Raw genomic sequence first — 19,649 nt, forward strand, 5'->3', positions numbered from 1 at the left:
TCCTGGTTTAACCGACAGGTATACTGTATATACCGGTAGTAGGGGATATAGTAAGAAGGGAGACATAAGAGAAAACAGGGATGGAACCCCAGTCTCCAGTGGGGAGGCATATGCAGACTGGGCCGGTAGTGTTACCCACTCGACCACGGCTCTGCACAACCTAGCTAGGACACAAGCTGCAGTACTGTGGTCCTCTTGTCTAGTCCAAGGGTTTTCAAACCTCTCCTCAGGCACCCTCAGCAGTTCCATGTGTTTGAACAATCTGACAGCTAGCACACCTGATTCAACTTGTCAACTAATCATCAAGCGCTTGAATAGGTGAATCGGATGAGCTAGTTAAGGGCTACAACAAAATTGTGAAATGTCTAAGGGTTCCCGAGGAGAGGTTTGAAAACCACTGGTCTAGTGAAAGAGATGAGGGAGCCAGTTAATCCCAAACTGTTTGTTTGTCCTACAGTTCTGCAACCCACTGGCTTCTATAATGAGGGAGTAGCAGACAGACAGCAGAGGAAAAGAAGAGAAGATATTTCTGCTGGCAGTGGCATCAGGCCGGCCCAAGACAAACAGAGACTGGCTGTACTCTAGCCCTGTGGCCCAGTACAGAATTCCCACTGAGACAGAGATGGCACTGTGTGTGTGTGTGTGTGTGTGTGTGTGTGTGTGTGTGTGTGTGTGTGTGTGTGTGTGTGTGTGTGTGTGTCTGTCTGTGTGTATGGGCACGTGCAAGTGTGTGTGAGTGCATTTATTCATTCCTCATGTCACTATTTCTATATATAGTGCATTCGGAAAATATTCAGACCCCTTGACTTTTTCCACATCTTGTTATGTTACAGCCTTATTCTAAAATTGATTTCCTCATCAATATACACGCAATACCCCATAATGACAAAGCAAAAAAACGTTTTTAGAAAGGTTTACTAATTTATAAAAATAAAAAACAGAAATATCACATTTACATAAGTATTCCTTCGACCTCATAGCTTGGTTTTTGCTCTGACATGCACTGTCAACTGTGGGACCTTATATAGACAGGTGTGTGCCTTTCCAAATCATGTCCAATTAATTGAATCTACCACAGGTGGACTCCAATCAAGTTGTAGAAACATCTCAAGGATGATCAATGGAAACAGGATGCTCCTGAGCTCAATTTCGAGTCTCATAGCAAAGGGTCTGAATACTTATGTAAATAAGGAATTTCTATTTTTACTTGTAATAAATGTACAAAAATGTCTAAAAACCTGTTTTTGCTTTGTCAATATGGGGTAGTGTGCTGAGGAAATGTTTTTATTTAATCCATTTTAGAATAAGGCTGTAAAGTAACAAAATGTGGAAAAGTCAAGGGGTCTGAATACTTTCCCAAGGCACTGTATATAAGTAAGTGTTTCACTGTTAGTCTACACTTGTTGTTTTACGAAGTATGTGACTAATAACATTTTATTTGATGTATGTGTGGAGGGTGTGTGTGTGTGTGAGTGCGCACGCGGGCGCGTGTGTAACCCAGCCTCACATGGGCATCTCTATAGCACACTCTCATTAGAGGGAAAGGGAGAGAGTGGCCGTTGCAGCAGCGTGCCCTCTGGCTCCCTGGTAGTACAAAGACACTTTAGTACAAAGACACTACACCAACAGACACCCAGCCACACACAGCTACAGAGAAAGCGAAAGAAAGAGAAAGGAAAAAAGGAGAGAAAGGGAGGTATAGGAAGGAGGGAGGGAGATGAGAGTCAAAAGGAGGGAGACGGGGGGGTATAGCAATGGCTATATATGAATGGACAAAGCCATCGATCACGTAACACCATTCATTCCTATGTGATGACTCAATAGCGCATTGAAGCAAAATGAAGTCGGTTAAGATGGCGTCTCATGGAGACATAACATGCGCAGTTTGAGCTACTCCAGGAAGTGACGTTGTAGGCTAGCTCAGTGCTGTCCCCTCTCATTAAGTAGCTCAAGTTGGAGGCCGCCCGGGGTACTGCAGACTGAACAGCAACTAAATTATGCTTATAACTTCTTCTGTGTGCAATTTTTTACATACAACTGGTGTAATAGAAGAAATTATTGGTACGAAGATTGACCACAAAGATTACCATTTTGATTATCTATCCTGTTGCTTAGTCACTTTATCACTTCCTACACAGTATATACATCTCTACCTCAATTACCTCGTACCCTGCTACTTTGAAGAATCTCAAATATAAAATATATTTTGATTTGTTTAACACTTTTTTTGGTTACTACATGATTCCATATGTGTTATTTCATAGTTTTGATGTCTTCACTATTATTCTACAATGTAGAAAATAGTACAAATAAAGAAAAACCCTGGAATGAGTAGGTGTGTTCAAACTTTTGACTGGTACTGTATATATATTTTTGGGATTTGATATTCCATTCACTATAATGGAGGATCCTGTTTTCTGCTAACAATGCCTGCAGTACCGCGGTCGGCCTTGAACCTCTGTGGCTTCAATGAGAGGGGGCAGTCGTTCTCCCCTGGGCTAATAGGAAAGGGAGGGAAATCGATGAGTCATTATTAAAGTCATTCTACTGTATTTGTTTCAATCAATTTGGGAACATGTTAAAAGCATTATCTAGAGTGGCTTACTTTGAGACGGGCGCTGAATCAGTCTTGAGGGTAGATAGAGACATTTAAATGCCAATGTATGATGTGTGAGAGAGTAAGTGGCATGTATGTGCTGGTGTGTGGGACATGTGAGTGGTTTTTGAGAGTGAAAGAGGGAGGGAGAGCGAAAGAAACAAAATGGTTTGTAAGTAGCATGCATGCGTGTGTGTCAGCCTGACTGATGTAATACTCAACTGCTAAGGGACCACTGCCGCTGACGCAATGGGTCTGTGCCTGCGTGTGTTCTGTGCGCACTTGTGCCTCCATTTCTTCCGTGCTGTAAACAGGCAGTGCTAGGTCCCTTGCCAGTACTCAGGCAGCGCCGGGGCCGCTAATAGAAAAACACTGGCACTCCGTGGGGACGAGTGAGCTGCATCGTCCTCCATTATTAAACAGCTTTTAATTAATACTCGGCACAACCACAGCGTACACAATGTTTCTCGGCACCCATGCTACTGTCAACTATGCTAGTAATGGTGTATAGTAGATAGTGTGCTACCAGGATTTGAGTCCCCCATTCAAAATGCCACTGATATACCAAATCAGGTGTGGGTAAACATTAGAGAAAAGCACACAGCCAATTGTTGTCTTTTTCTCACCATTCTGGCAGGAAAATCAGTGTTTACCTACATCAAAGCCAACGCTGTTCACTAGTAATACCATCTCTGATAGAATTCAGTAGCTGGTATAAAACAATATGTTGATCACGACTACTCTCGGTGGGAGTGGAATTGGAAAAATGACACTTTTGGGAACTCCCCAATGCAAAATAGAATAGTCCTATAGAATTCACTGTGAAAAAAAACTGTTTCACGTGTCAATGTGATTTTCCTTAAAGGTACTTGGTTCCCATGCTTTCCCAGCACCCCTGATATAGATGCTGAGCCATGCTTCTCGAGTCAAAGGCTGGCAGTTCTCTGTGTTCCCTGGCAGTGGATTAGAAGCAGGTGTATGGTGTCTAATCTCAGTGTGTTTGTGGTGTCTAATGTCTCTATGTGTGTGTGTGTGTGTGTGTGTGTGTGTGTGTGTGTGTGTGTGTGTGTGTGTGTGTGTGTGTGTGTGTGTGTGTGTATGTGTGTGACAGGGCTATCATTACCTCCAATGGCATGGCTCCAGGCTCTCAGCTCTCACTGACTGAGATCTATCCAGCCGGTGAGTGGAGGCTCTTTGCTTTGTATTTGAAAGGTAGGTAGCAGTGTATGTGTGTGTGTGTGTGTGTGTGAAACTCATTCTCTCTCTTTCCCATATACAGTGCCTTCAGAAAGTATTCATACCTCTTGACTTATTCCACATGCTGTTGTGTCACAGCCTGAATTCAAAAAGGATTAAATATATTTTTTCTCTCTCCCATCTACATACTATACCCCATAACGGCAAAGTGAAAACATGTTTTTAGACATTTTTAGCAAATGTATTGAAAATGAAATAAGTATTTACACCCCTGAGTCAATACATTTTAGTATCACCTTAGGCAGCGATTACAGCTGAGTCTTTCTGGGTAAGTCGCTAAGAGCTGGATTGTACAATATTTGCACATTATTCTTTTTTAAATTCCTCAAACTCTGCCAAGTTGGTTGTTGATCATAGCTAGACAGTTCACACCCTGTTGTAAATCAAGGATTAGAACTTTAAGCTATCTCCCGCTCCAAATTCACACATAAATATAATGAAATTTGTTTCACAGACGTTTTCCCGCCGAAACTGTAACACGTTCTAAAGCGAATACTGGAACAATATTTCTAACATAGAACATGGAGAATGGTCAGAGGCAATCTAAAGAATAATAATCTCATTTCGGTTGTTATTTTGTGATGTCATTAAAAATGTTATAAAGGAAATACTGTAACTTGAAAAGTATATACACTACATGTATGAAGTCTGTATCCTCTACATTGTGTACGAAATATGAACACATATGAACGTGTTTTTGTTAAGAGAGGGATGTGATCTTAGAAATTACAAGAGGAAATTGTTTCTATAACTTTGTACAAGTGAGTAGTCACCGCCCCTTTAGTGAGGTCAGATAGCGTTTTTGAATGAACTGTATAAAACAGTGGGTTAAGAATTAACATACCAGGTTAGAGAGGCGTTGAGCTGCAGCTCACGTCCAAAGTGGTTAGAACTCTGAAACCTCAACACGAGGTAGAGACGATAACGTCACCTCTCGGACAATCACTGGTATGGCTGATTATCTGGGATCATTCTACTACTCTTCAAACCATCGTATGTATTCTACTACTCTCATCACCCCACTGAGAACCAGTGATATGACTGGCTTGCCTATCTTCAAATAATCATCTTCCAGAGCGAGTGGAAGCAGAGTGAGCTCTGTTGTTCTGTTCAGGACTACACGATGGATTGCCGGATGCCGGGCGACGGCAGAGGAGAGCAAAAGTAGAAGAGACGGGTGGGGACCCCTTTTGGACAATCAGAGCATTACAAGCGTGCCACGGAAAGGCCGAACCAAACACCTTTCAAAGAAGGCTTGGTTCCGACAGAGATACCCGGCGAACCAAGGCATTTACATGTAAATAAATTCATGATTTCTTATTCCAAACGGGCAGCGGTTCGTGTGCAAAGTATATGATTACTGTGAGAGTAGTTTCTAAATGTACCAAAGTATGATGTCTCTGCCCCTCTCTCCCTCTCGATCTCCTTAGTAACAAAACGCCATATTGTGTCAGTTCGCTAGGGACCTGTTTTAATGTATTAAATGTGTATGTTTATCCTGTGTTATCATTTAGTTCACTAGTAAATAAATAATTAAACCAATTTGTGTAGTACTGAATCATAAGTAAGGCTGGGGTTTATGCAGATGCAGGAGGTTATGACTGTTCAGAAGGATGATATGATATAAGGTTATGATTAATAAGTTGACTGTTTATGGATGTAATAGGTAAAGACCTTTAGAGTTTAATCTAGAGATGGTAACTCTTTTAAAAAATGCTCTCGTGGTGCCATAAAATCCTAATGAGTTAATAGTTACATTATGTATTTAATCGATTGACTTTTAAAGAGTTAGTTGATTTGATAAATAAGTCATCAGATTAATGAAAGTAAAGTCACAACATAGGTTAGTATTGTGGAGTAACTACAATGTTGTTGATCCATCTTCAGATTTCCCCTATCACAGCCATTAAACTCTGTAAATGTTTTAAAGTCACCATTGGCCTCATTAGCGAAATTCCTGAGCGGTTTCCTTCTTCTCCGGCAACTGAGTTAGGAAAAACGCCCGTATCTTTGTAGTGACTGGGTGTATTGATACACCCTCCAAAAGTGTAATTAATAACTTCATCATGCTCAAAGGGATATTCAATGTCAGTTTTTTTTACCCATCCCCTACCAATAGGGGCCCTTCTTTGAGAGCCTCCCTGGTATTTCTGGTTGAATCTGTGTTTGAAATTAACTGCTTGACTTAGGGACCATACAAATAATTGTATGTTTAGCATACAGAAATTAGGTAGTCATTCAAAAATCATGTTAAACACTATTATTGCACACAGAGTGAGTCCATTGAACTTATTATGTGACTTGTTAAGCACATTCCTACTCCTGAACTTATTTAGGCTTTCCATAACAAAGGGGTTGAATACTTACTGACATTTCAGATATTATTTGAATTAATTTGTAAAAATGTAGAAAAACATAATTCCACTGGGATATTGTGTGTAGGCCAGTGACACAAAATCTCAATTTAATCCATTTTAAATTCAGGCTGTAACACAACAAAATGTGGAAAAAGTGAATGAGTGTGAATACTTATGTATTTCTCTCTCCTTCTCCCTCTCTTTGCCATATATATTTCTCCCTCCTAGCCCCTCTTTTCCATAAATGTCTCTCCTTTCCCCCTCTCGTTCCATTATTTATCTCTCCTCCCCCTATTTCCCATCTATTTCTCCCTCAATCCCCTTCTATCCATCTCACTCTTCCTCTTCCATCTAACTCTTCCTCTTATCCTCCCCCTAGATATGTGTTACATAACGGGGTCTCCGCTCTTCTCTAGTAAACATGTGCAGGCTGCACGTGCGCTGGGCTGCAGCACTCTCTCTCTCTCCATCTATTCCTGTGATCCTCTCCCAGCACTCTGCATCTCCTGCAGCCTCTTGGGTGCTGCGTGAGAGGAGAAGAGGGTGAGGAGTGTGTGTGTGTGTGTGGTGTGTTTCTAGGGGTAGGATCTATCTTAAGGAGGTGTTTTTGAGCTCTGCTGGGGCCCAGTTCAGATCACACCACAGCCGCACTGATATGGCATTTAAGTGTGCGAGCAGCTTGAAGATGACATGGCTCCTGTCTGCACATTTTTTAGGAGATGCAAACATCTATTTCAATAACTACTAGCTAATTTACATAGACAACAGACAACATATACACATTTAAATAGACGTAGACAACATAGACAACATTACAGCCTTATTGTAAAATTGATACAAAATATCAATCTACACACAATACCCCATAATGACAAAGCAAAAACAGTTTTTGAAACATTTCTGCTAATTTATTAAATAAAATAAAAAACTGAAATACCTTATTTACATAAGTATTAACATACTTACATTCACCTTTGCTATGAGTCTCAAAATTGAGTTCAGGTGCATCCTGTTTCCATTGATCATCCTTGAGATGTTTCTACAACTTGATTGGAGTCCACCTGTGGTAAATTCAATTGATTGGACATGATTTGGAAAGCCACACACCTGTCTATATAAGATCCCACACTTGACAGCGCATGTCAAAGCAAAAACCAAGCCATGAGGTCAAAGGAATTGTCCATAGAGCTCCGAGACAGGATTGTGTTGAGGCACAGATCTGGGGAAGGGTACCAAAAAATGTCTGCAATATGGAAGGGCCCCAAGAACCCAGTAACCTCCATCATTCTTAAATGGAAGAAGTTTGGAACCACCAATATTCTTCCTAGAGCTGGCCGCCCGGCCAAGCTGAGGAATCGAAGGAGAAGGGCCTTGGTCTGGGAGGTGACCAAGAACCCGATGGCCTTTATCAGGCCTTTATGGTAGAGTGGCCAGATGGAAGCCACTCCTCAGTAAAATGCACAACAGCCCGCTTGGAGTTTGGATGAAGGCACCTAAAGGACTCAGACCATGAGAAACAAGATTCTCTGGTTTGATGTTACCAAGATTGAAGACTTTGGACTGAATGCCAAGCATCACGTCTGGAGGAAACCTGGCACCATCCCTACATTGAAGCATGGTGGTGGCAGCATCATGCTGTGAGGATGTTTTTCAGCGCGACTGGGAGACTAGTCAGGATCGAGGGAAAGATGAACGGAGCAAAGCACAGAGAGATCCTTGATGAAAACCTGCTCAGGACCTGAGGCAAAGGTTCATCTTCCAACAGGACAACCAAGCCAAGACAACGCAGGAGTGGCTTAGGGACAAGTCTCTGAATGTCCTTGAGTGGTCCAGCCAGAGCCCAGACTTGAACCCGATCGAACATCTCTGGAGACCCGAAAATAACTGTGCAGCGACTCCCCCCCCCCCCCCCCCCCCCTCCATCCAACCTGACAGCGCTTGAGAGGATCTGCAGAGAAGAATGGGAGAAACTCCCCCCAATACAGGTGTGCCAAGCTTGTAGCGTCATAGCTAAGAAGACTTGAGGCTGTAATCGCTGCAAAAGTTGCTTCAACAATGTACTGAATAAAGGATCTGAATACTTATGCAAATATGATATTTCACTTTTCTTTTTATACATTTGCAAAAATGTATTTTTTGGCTCTGTCAATATCGGGTATTGTGTGTAGATTAATGATGGGGGAAAAAACAATTTGATCAATTTTAGAATAAGGCTGTAACAGAATGTGGAAAAAGTCTAGGGATCTGAATACTTTCCGAATGCACTGTACATACCGGTAACTGCCAAAATAATGGAAACACTTCAGTGGTCACTGAATGGTTTGATTTGCATGAAAACAATGTAAACCATATGCCATTGCCATCTCAGTCAATAGATCTCAACCCAATTGAACACTTATGGGAGATTCTGGAGCGCTTGAGACAGCGTTTTTCCACCACCATCAACAAAACACCAAATTATGGAATTTCTTGTGGAGTTCCAAGAGTTCCAGACACTTGTCAAATCTATGCCAAAGTGCATTGAAGCGGTTCTGGCTCATGGTGGCTCAACACCCTATTAAGACACTTTATGTTGGTGTTTCCTTTATTTTGGCAGTAACCTGTATTTACATAGACAACATTTTCATGGGTTACATCACGATATTGTTTTGAACATTTGTTTTAGGCCTGATGTCCAGCTGAGCATTCTACTCAATGCAATCTCAATGGGTGTGAGTCTGAAGTGCATTACTGTGGCTTGGAAACACGATGACATTTCAAAAGGAGGCAAATAATTTGTAGGACAAGCTTTTGTGATCATTGCGATGTCTCCAAACAACTGACTAAGATTGAGGGGAGAGTGCTGAAATTTCAGCTCGCTAACGTTAGCATTGCTAGCTAGTTCTGACTAACTTTGCTAGCTCAAAGCAACATTTCCACTCCTCTAAATTAAACTTGACGACATCACAATGATGGCAACGTTGTTTTCTACTCTTTATTTGTCTATGTTAGCAATGTCACGATATTTCCAGGCCACAACAGTGTACATTTGACAAAACAGCCATTAGACCCCGTTCAGAAAGACTTGGTATTAACCATCAGTCACACATCAATAAGCAGCGGATAACAATGGCAACGATGCGACCGAGTGACGGAGGTGCAACATAGACAACATATTTACCTAGACATAGACAACATAGACAATGGACAACAAAGTCAATAGACATCATAGACAATGGACTACATAGACAACATATTTACCTAGACATAGACAATAGACAACATAGACAATGGTTTTGCCCACTTGTTTTCCAGCATTTTCCCTCTTAAAGAGCTAGCTCGTCTCTCTGACCAGGTCTGGTTTTCCCTCTTTGGCTCAGTGCAGTGAGCAGCCAGTATCACCACAGGGATTCTCTTTACACGTGAGCCTCTCTGAGTGAGCAGAGACACGACGCCTTTGTGTGTGTATGATAGCGTGCGTGCGTTTTGAGTGCGTGTGCCTTTTCTGTTTGTGTGATGTGTGTGTGTGTATGGGGCGGAGGGGGGGGTCCCATTTTCATATCTAATGATCCTAACTGCCTCTGTATTTTCTCCCTCAGCACGCACCCTTCTAGGCTTTCATGTGCTGCCAGAGAGCCTGTTTATCAGTCACACTCCCAAAACAGCACAGACTACTGCTGCCTCACCGTTAGTGCTGTTATTGTGAGCGCTTCAGACAGATCTCAGATCACCTGAAGGGTAAATTAGCCCTATAGCATTACTTACTAACATTAAGATGCTAGGTGGGTAGTTATCTGTAAGGAAACTCAATAGAGTCTGGCTGGTATTATGAAATCTGCCTCAACTCGCTGAAATTTACTGAATCCGAACCAAAACAACACTGGGGCTAAAGAGCTGATGTTTCATAATTCATAGAATAACATAGCTGTTAAAAACAAGGTTCATTATTGGTTATACATATTATAGCCCAAGTTCTCCAAGCAGTGTATACTATAGCCGCAGCACATGATATGATAGTCTGATGGTATGGATGAATTTTAGGACTATCGTGTTGTGTTGTATGTTCAAGATGTAATTCAAATCAAATCCAATTTTATTGGTCACATACACATGGTTAGCAGATGTTAATGCGAGTGTAGCGAAATGCTTGTGCTTCTAGTTCCGACAGTTCCAATTTATTTATTTATTCCAATTTATTTATATATGTCATTGTGAATTTGTACTCTCAATGATGCCTTCAAAATTGCTCCTGGGGGGGATTTCTAAAGTTATATTGTCATTGATTTCTATTGTATTATATTGTGTTGTATAGCATAGCATAGCATAGCAATGTACTGTATTATTGGACAGACAGTTAAAACCAGGACGCTGTGGTAACAGGCCTGATCTCTGACTCTGTTGGCTGTGTTCCTGACAGAGAGAACGTGTCTGTCTGTCTGTTCGTCTCTGCCAGTGAGAGGTTACCCCAGGTCTGACAGTGACTGGGAGTCACAAACCAGGGTAGGTACGGGTCTATGTCAGGACATTACTCCGTAACAGTCTCTCTCTCTCTCTGTGTGTGTGTGTGTGTGTGTGTGTGTGTGTGTGTGTGTGTGTGTGTGTGTGTGTGTGTGTGTGTGTGTGTGTGTGTGTGTGTGTGTGTGTGTGTGTGTGTGTGTGTGTGTGTGTGTGTGTTTGTTCTGTGCACTTTAGATTCATCACACCCATAGATAAGTTCAACTATACTGTATCAAAAGACTATGATGTAAACGGCATGTTGACAGATGGGTAGAATATAGAAATGAGATAGCATTAGGAAAAGAGAGCTTTTCCAGAAATACTATATAGTAATTGCTAGGATAGCATGTGAAAGCTAATCCTCATCCTGAGTCAAGGAAAATGTCACTATAATTACACTTTGGAAAAAGGGTGGGTCCCAGACCTCAAGACAGCATTCGCACCTCGTCATCAATGTTGAATCACGAGGTGTGATTCTATTCTACTCGATACCAATGTAAAACTAAATAGACCATAGAGACCTTTAACTGTCTTTGTATGCCAGGCTGCCGGCGTTTTCCAGACTTATTGTATCCTAAGCCATGAGCAATTATACCACTCCCGTATGCAGAGGAGACTGCAAGGTGGGGCAGAATGCAAGTGGGGGCGTGTAGGCTACCGAAGAGGAGAAGACAGTGTTGTTGAATATGGTGAAAAGAGGTGGAGATATCACTGTACATCATACTGCTAGTTGCTAATTTGCCTCCCTGTCCTTAGTCAGCGCAGCAAGCAATGACGGCAGACGGCAATGGCACATGGCGTCTTAATTACTTTCTTTTCTGGTTGAGAATTGGTTTTCTGATTCAGAAGATGTCATATAAACAGATTACAATGTGATTTTCTGGTTGCTAAAAAGATGTTAACGAAATGTCCTTATGCAACCAGTATAGAACCATGATAATGACGTCATTGCAACTAGTTTTGCTCGCTGGGGGTGCGGTGTGACCAGAGTAGCCACATTAACTATGACTGACTGAGTGTGTACAGCATGAGGTGACATTATCCATCTGTTTATCACTCTGGAGTCTGCAGGGAGGCAGACAACTTTCACACCAACAGTCGGAAGCCTCTTCTATTTGCCCTAACAATTGCTAAAATAACAGGGGAGGACAGACATTTTTTTGACCACTCAAAGCCACTCATATCCAGGATCTGTATAAGTGTACTGTATTTTATTTTGAACCTTTATTTAACTAGGCAAGTCAGTTAAGAACATTCGTATTTACAGTGACGGCCTACCCCGGCCAAACCCTAACCCGGACGACTCTGGGCCAATTGTGCACCGCCCTATGGCCTGGTATTGAACCAGGGTCTGTAGTGACGCCTCTAGCAATGAGATGCAGTGCCTTAGACCGCTGTGCCACTCAGGAGCCCTGTATGGGAAGGGAGTAGGTTGACTTGACCCTAGTTCAGTTCTTCTGAGGTCAGTTTTATAGCCCAACAATTAAGATTAGGCTTGAGAGGGTAGGGGGTTAGCTGATCCTAAATCTGTGCCATAGGTAGTAGAAATGCCTCACCTGAACTGTGGTTGGCAGTGTCCATCATCCTCCTTAGCGGCCTCTGCCAGCAACTCCAGCGGGCTCAGGACACTGATGTCATCACTCTGCTCCTGGTGTTCCATCATATTCAGCCTGAGGGGACAGAACAAAACACAAAACCCGTTCACACACTGACTAAATTATCAACAGAAACACTTCATTCAAGTACATACACATACGCTTTTCTAACTATAGTGCTGACTCGAGACAAACTGTGCTGGCAGATGATATTTTCCTTTCACATTGTCTTTTTCAGCTACAATGGTGGATGTGTAACAGGGCCAGCTCGGTACAGCTTGGTTTCACTCTGCTCAGTGGTGTGAAAAAGCCTATAATCTCACTTTCCCAGGATATTGTCCACAGCTTCAGCTAGGTCCATAATTATTGGCACCCTTGATAAAGATGAGCAAAAAAGACTATATAAAATAAGCTGTATAAAATAAATAATATATTGCATGTTCTAAACAATTTGAAATGTACTTTATATTAATACAATTGCTCAGAGAAAGAGATTGTGTTTAACAAGTAATATATATATATATATATGTATATATATATATATATATATATATATTTGTTTTTAAGATAGGGGACAAAATGATCAACACCCGTTTTCAGTACTCCAGCACCCTACCCTTTGATAACGACACTGAGCCTTTTTCTAAAATGTTTTATTAGATTGGAGAACACGCCGGGAGGGATCTTAGACCATTCCTCCATACATAATCTTCCCAGATCCTTGACATCCTTTGTCTGCGCTTATTGACTGCCCTCTTCAATTCAAACCACAGGTTTTCAATGGGGTTCAAATCTGGAGACTGAGATGGATACTGCAAAATGTTTATGGTGGGTTTGGCATTGAAAAACAGAAGCATATGCAGAAAAGTACCTCATATCTACGGTAAAATATGGTGGTGGATCTTTGATGTTGTGGGGATATTTTACTTCCACTGGTCCTGGGGCCCTTGTTAAGGTCAACGGCATCATGAACTTTACCAAGTACCAGAACATTTTAGCCAAAAACCGGGTAGTAGTATTTATTGGGTTCCCCAGTTATCCGCTACCAAGGCAGCAGCTACTCTTCCTGGGGTCCAAACAGGAAATAAAACACAACAAATAAAATACATAATATACATAATAATACTTTATCTCCTGACTCTGCCTGAGTCTCCTGACTCTCTCCTGACTCTGCCTCACTCTTCAGAAACAGGAGATGGCTCCTGCCCTAGGAGCGGTTCGGGCTCGCATAAGCCAAGGATTTGTGCAAGGCCACCCACCTACATAATACAATACATAATACAGTGTAAATTACAATACAAAATATATACACATTTCCGTGTCTCTTCACAGTCCCTATTGTGCCGTAAGGTGTTATTTTATCTGGTTTTTGAATCTGGTTTTAATTGCTAGCTTGAGTTACCTGGGGTGGCAGAGAGTTCCATGTAGACATGGCTCTATTTTTTACTGTACGTTTCCCAGCCTCTGTTCTGAACCTGGAGACTGTGAAGAGACTGCTGGTTGACGATAAATGTCCGAACTGTGTGCCAACTGCTTGAACAGACAGTTTGATACCTTCAACATCTAAGTGCAATACGTGCTACCCTGTTCTGGACCAACTGCAATTGACCTATGTCCCTCTTTACCGCACATGACCAGGACTGTAGGACATATCTGGTCGACTGAGATGTCAAGAAAGCAGAGCATGGACAGATCTCTTACCATTTTAGCCACCATAGAGTCTATATGTTTTGGTTGCCTCTGTCAGGATACTGACATTTGGCCGCAAGTGGATAACCCCAAGCACTAATCAAAATGGTTGACTTGTTTAATATGCTCATCTTTATCAAGGATGCCAATAACTATTTAGAAAGTGGGAAGGGTGCTAAAAATGCGAGAAAAGCACTTCTGAGGAAGAGCTAGTGACACCCATTTCGCATTTCCCTTGCTGTCCCTGGACCTTTCCTTTCATAAACAGTTTCAAAGGCTTAGTACTCTCTGTACTCTTAGCAGATCTGAAGTCAGTGAAAAATGTTGCACTGTGCAAATGACTAGTGAAGGGGGGGGGGGGATCAGTTACATATCGGGATATTCATTTTAACAATATATCGTATCGTTTTGACAACATCACAATATTATTTTTGTGCTAGTTGGCTGTACCTGTGCCTAAAATCCAGTATCTTGCCTTCATAGCTTGTTCTCCATCTTCTTTTTAAATTTGTTTTCAGCACTTTCATTCCCATGACTGATCAAAACTCGTTTTATTTTGTCTCTCTCTCGTCCCTCTGCAGTAGACATATGATTGGAACATCGAATCACAATAAAATCACAATATCGAATTGCAATACATATAGAATTATTGTGATAATATCATATTGTGAGATCCCTGGAAATCTCCAGCCCTAGTTGTAAAATGATGGGATCCCTCTCTTGGGATCCCTCTCTGAAAGCAGCCAAAACTGCTTTCAAAATACATTTGCAAAAACTGCTTTCAAAACTGTTTTCCCGCGATTGTATTAAGAATTGTTTAGCCAAGACTGCTTGTCTAAAAGACTACATGTTTCCCTCCCTATCTATGGCTCTCGCAACTTGAATGTGCCTCGAGGAATATTTTTCTCGCATACAGCACACAACAACAAGCTGACTAGGTAAATAGGTCAACTATTCTACTATATTCTACTTCTGATTTTGTTTTAATAACAACATTACATAGAAAAAAATTGTATCACGGGAAAGTTGCATCCTAAATGATAAAGTACAGGCTTTGAATTACTTTGGACCAACTGGCAAGTGTCTTCACTGACATTTTCAACCTCTCCCTGACCGAGTCTGTAATACCTACATATTTCAAGCAGATAACCGAAGTCCCTGTTCCCAAGGAAGCGAAGGTAACCTGCTTAAATGATTACCGCCCCGTAGCACTCACTTTGGTAGCCATGAAGGGCTTTGAAAGGCTGGTCATGCCTCACATCAACAGCATCATCCCGGATACCCTAGATCCACTCCAATTCGCATACCGCCCCAACAGATCCACAGATGACGCAATCTCAATCGCACTCCACACTGCCCTTTTCCGCCTGGACAAAAGGAACACCTATGTGAGAATGCTATTCATTGACTACAGCTCAGCGTTCAATACCATAGTGCCCACAAAACTCATCACTAAGTTAAGGACCCTGGGACTAAACACCTCCCTCTGCAACTGGATCCTGGACTTCCCGACGGGCCGCCCCCAGGTGTTAAGGGTAGGCAACAACACGTCTGCCACGCTGATCCTCAACACTGGGGCCCCTCAGGGGTGCGTGCTTAGTCCCCTCCTGTACTCCCTGTTCACCCACGACTGCATGGCCAAACACGACTCCAACACCATCATTAAGTTAGCTGACGACACAACAGTGTTAGGCCTGATTATCGACAACGATGAGACAGCCTATAGGGAGGAGGTCAGAGACCTGGCAGAGCAAGACAAAGGAGCTGATCGTGAACAATAGGAAAAGGAGGGCCGAACAGGCCCTCATTAACATTGACAGGGCTGAAGTGGAGCGTGCCGAGTTTCATGTTTCTTGGTGTCCACATCACCAACAAACTATTATGGTCCAAACACACCAAGACAGTCGTGAAGAGGGCACGACAACACCTCAGGAGTCTGAAAAGATTTGGAATGGGTCCCCAGATTCTCAAAAAGTTCTACAGCTGCACCATCGAGAGCATCCTGACCGGTTGCATCACCGCCTAGTATGGCAAATGGTCGGCATCTGACGTAAGAGGGTAGTGCATACGGCCCAGTACATCACTGGGGCCAAGCTTCCTGCCAGGAAGGACCTATATACTAGGCGGTGTCAGAGGAAAGCCCAAAAAATTGTCAAGGACTCCAGTCACCCAAGTCATAGACTGTTCTCTCTGCTACCGCACAGCAAGCGGTACCGGAGCGCCAAAGTCTAGGACCAAAAGGCTCCTTAACAGCTTCTACCCCTAAGCCATAAGACTGCTGAACAATTAATAAAATGGCCACCCGAACTATTAACATTGCCAGCAGCATACCACCCTGCATACCACTACTGGCTTGCTTCTGAAGCTAAGCAGGGTTGGTCCTGGTCAGGCCCTGGATGGGAGACCAGATGCTGCTGGAAGTGGTGTTGGAGGGCCAGCAGGAGGCACTCTTTCCTCTGGTCTAAAAAATATCCCAATGCCCCAGGGCAGTGATTGGGGACACTGCCCTGTGTAGGGTGCCGTCTTTCGGATGGGACGTTAAACGGGTGTCCTGACTCTCTGAGGTCATTAAAGATCCCATGGCACTTATCGTAAGAGTAGGGGTGTTAACCCCGGTGTCCTGGCTAAATTCCTAATCTGGCCCTCAAACCATCATGGTCACCTAATAATCCCCAGTTCACAATTGGCTCATTCATCCCCCTCCTCTCCCCTGTAACTATTCCCCAGGTCGTTGCTGCAAATGAGAACGTGTTCTCAGTCAACTTACCTGGTAAAATAACGGTAAAATAAAAATAAATAAATAAATAAATTGACACCTCCACCCCATTTGTTTTTACACTGCTGCTACTCGCTGTTTATTATCTATACATAGTCACTTTACCCTTACCTACATGTACAAATTAGGCAGAGTTGCAAAGAAAAAGCCATATCTCAGACTGGCCAATAAAAGTAAAAGATTAAGATGGGCAAAAGAACACAGACACTGGACAGAGGAACTCTGCCCAGAAGGCCAGCATCCCGGAGTTGCCTCTTTACTGTTGACGTTGAGACTGTTGTTTTGCAGGTACTATTTAATGAAGCTGCCAGTTGTGGACTTGTGAGGCGTCTGTTTCTCAAACTAGACACTCTAATATACTTGTCCTATACTTGTCCTCTTGCTCAGTTGTGCACCGGGGCCTCCCACTCCTCTTTCTACTCTGTTTAGAGCCAGTTTGTGCTGTTCTGTAAAGGGGAGTAGTACACAGCGTTGTATGAGATCTTAATTTTCTTAGCAATTTCTCGCATGGAATAGCCTTAATTTCTCAGAACAAGAATAGACTGATGAGTTTCAGAAGAAAGTTCTTTGTTTCTGGCCATTTTGAGCCTGTAATCGAACACACAAATGCTGATGCGCCAGATACTCAACTAGTCAAAAGAAGTCCAGTTTTATTGCTTCTTTAATCAGGACAACAGTTTTCAGCTGTGCTAACATAATTGCAAAAGGGTTTTCTAATGATCAATTAGCCTTTTAAAATTATAAACTTGGATTAGCTAACACAACGTGCCATTGGAACACAGGAGTGATGGTTGCTGATAATGGGCCTCTGTACGCCTATGCAGATATTCCATAAAAAATCTGCCGTTTACAGCTACAATAGTCATTTACAACATGAACAATGTCTACACTGTATTTCTGATCAATTTGATGTTATTTTAAATGGACAAAAAATGTGCTTTCTTTCAAAAACAAGGACATTTCTAAGTGACCCCAAACTTTTGAATGGTAGTATATGTCTGTTCAGTTCAGTTTACACAGCGTAACAGAGAAAACACAATATTTGAGAATACATTTATTTGGGAATATATTTCGTAGAACCGACATGCTTCTGTGTTCAGCTTTGTCACCTCCAAACCAAACTTTTTGTTAGTGAGAGTCACACACCTTGATGGACCCCTAATTAATTGGTTTGGCTGACAAGCTTTGGGTATCCACGTGCTAATAACTGTGGGATTCCAGTTGTTCTGCTCACGAGTTGAGACAACCGCAACAAAGTGTGGTTTTCTGCTTGTCATTAGTGGTTTCCTGTCAATCCACTAAACTGGCCCTGACCTGAAACAACAAAGCCCTCTTTCATTAGCTAATACCCTTCTCTAAGAGAGTAGAAAGTCACTAATGAGAATAACAACTGCAGACTGGGTGGCTGTATGAGGGAAGACAGGCACGCTAACAGTTGATTGGCTAGCATGGAATGGAGAGACAAGGTAGGTGACAGTTGATTGGTTGGCTGGGAATGGAGAGACAAGGTAGATGATAACTGACAAGACGGGCGGAGAAGTGACGTGAGGATCAGGCTGTCAGTTCAGCAAACAGCCCAGCTTATTGAAAAGGTGGGAAGGGGAAGGAGGGAGGGAGGGAGTGTGGGAGATAACGACTAAATATAGAGGTTCGACCATCGTTAAAAGACTGCAGAGAGAAAGGTTGAGGCGTGGGCGCTCGCACAGTTTCACAACCGTTAGCTTGGCAAAGCACGTAGACTCCTTCGACTGGGTGAACAATGAACACATTTAGAAACAGTAATTAGCGGGCACATCAAACAAAATACCATTGTTTCAACTTCCCTTCAGTGCTCTGAAGGGAATAAAACAGAGCCAGTTTGCTGAACAGATGCAGTTCAGACAGATGAGGAAGGCTGATAAGATGTGAGTGAATCTGAGATAAGACCACCACTGAGCTTGACCTGTCTCCATTCAAGCCCGTGTTTCATACCTGCTTTACGCACACCAAGAACAAGGTCTTTCAACCTCCCCCTGGTGTAAAATCCCTTATCACCCCCTAAAGCCTTTCAAGGACTTCAACTTTGTTCCTCTGAAGATGCTGAAGACCCCACATTCTTCATTGGTGTACATGATAAACACCCATTCTCGAGATATTCTTTCAAGCATTCAAAGGACAACGGTTAACACTGAAGGTTCAACCGGGGATGCCAGGCAGCAATGAGTTTACATTGAGACAGATAGGCCTACAGAGGATTACATGGCATGACAGCGAGTTGAGAACGAGAGATGACAAACACTGTGACAGGTAGTGATGCAGTGTAAATAGTGTGGTGGCAGCAAACGGAGAAGCAGCAGAGACACGATGAGTGCCAAAAGTAACTAGGTTGATGAGTCTGTATGTTTGCGCCTTATGAGATGAGAGAATGACAAATGCACACACACACACACGATTCAATGTGAAATTAAGTAACTACGCTCACATTTGAACTCAAAGGGCTGAATCAGCCCTACTTTAACCAGGGAGATGAGGCATTCACAGCTCTTGGTCTATCAACCCCATATTCTGTATTCTGTACTTAGTCAATTATATCTTGCCAGGTTCCCAATCCTCACCAATGCTACCTCACCCAAGGACACTGAAGAGGAGATAATTGTGCTTTTGTAGGATGTCCAAAACGCAGCTCAGGGAAAAGCTCAGGGCTGGTCCGGAGGACTAGCTGGCATTGTGTTTTCTTTAGTTGCAATGTGACGGGAGTCGGGACTGCCATGGGATAGAGTTGGCACCAGACACTGCCCGCCCGGACTGTACGGACACAAAGGAAGTTTTATATCCCCACCATGACCTCAAAAAAAGAGAACCGGTAAAATGAGACGGAATAGTGATCTTATTGTTTGAGGGAAATATTACAGGAGATGATGAGG

The 19,649-nt window shown here is 42.6% G+C and overlaps 1 protein-coding gene across 1 annotated transcript in view; it reads right to left on the reverse strand.

The window, feature by feature from the left end:
- Positions 1-19,649, reverse strand: part of LOC129862811 (GRAM domain-containing protein 2A) — a 67,787-nt gene that overhangs the window by 37,784 nt on the left and 10,354 nt on the right. The window contains exon 2 of the mRNA XM_055934814.1: positions 12,243-12,356. Coding sequence (XP_055790789.1) covers positions 12,243-12,349 — 107 coding nt within the window. The 5' untranslated portion in view covers positions 12,350-12,356. The remainder of the gene's footprint in view (positions 1-12,242; positions 12,357-19,649) is intronic.

Source organism: Salvelinus fontinalis, chromosome 9 (genome assembly GCF_029448725.1).
Source record: "Salvelinus fontinalis isolate EN_2023a chromosome 9, ASM2944872v1, whole genome shotgun sequence".
Classification (NCBI taxonomy): domain Eukaryota; kingdom Metazoa; phylum Chordata; class Actinopteri; order Salmoniformes; family Salmonidae; genus Salvelinus; species Salvelinus fontinalis.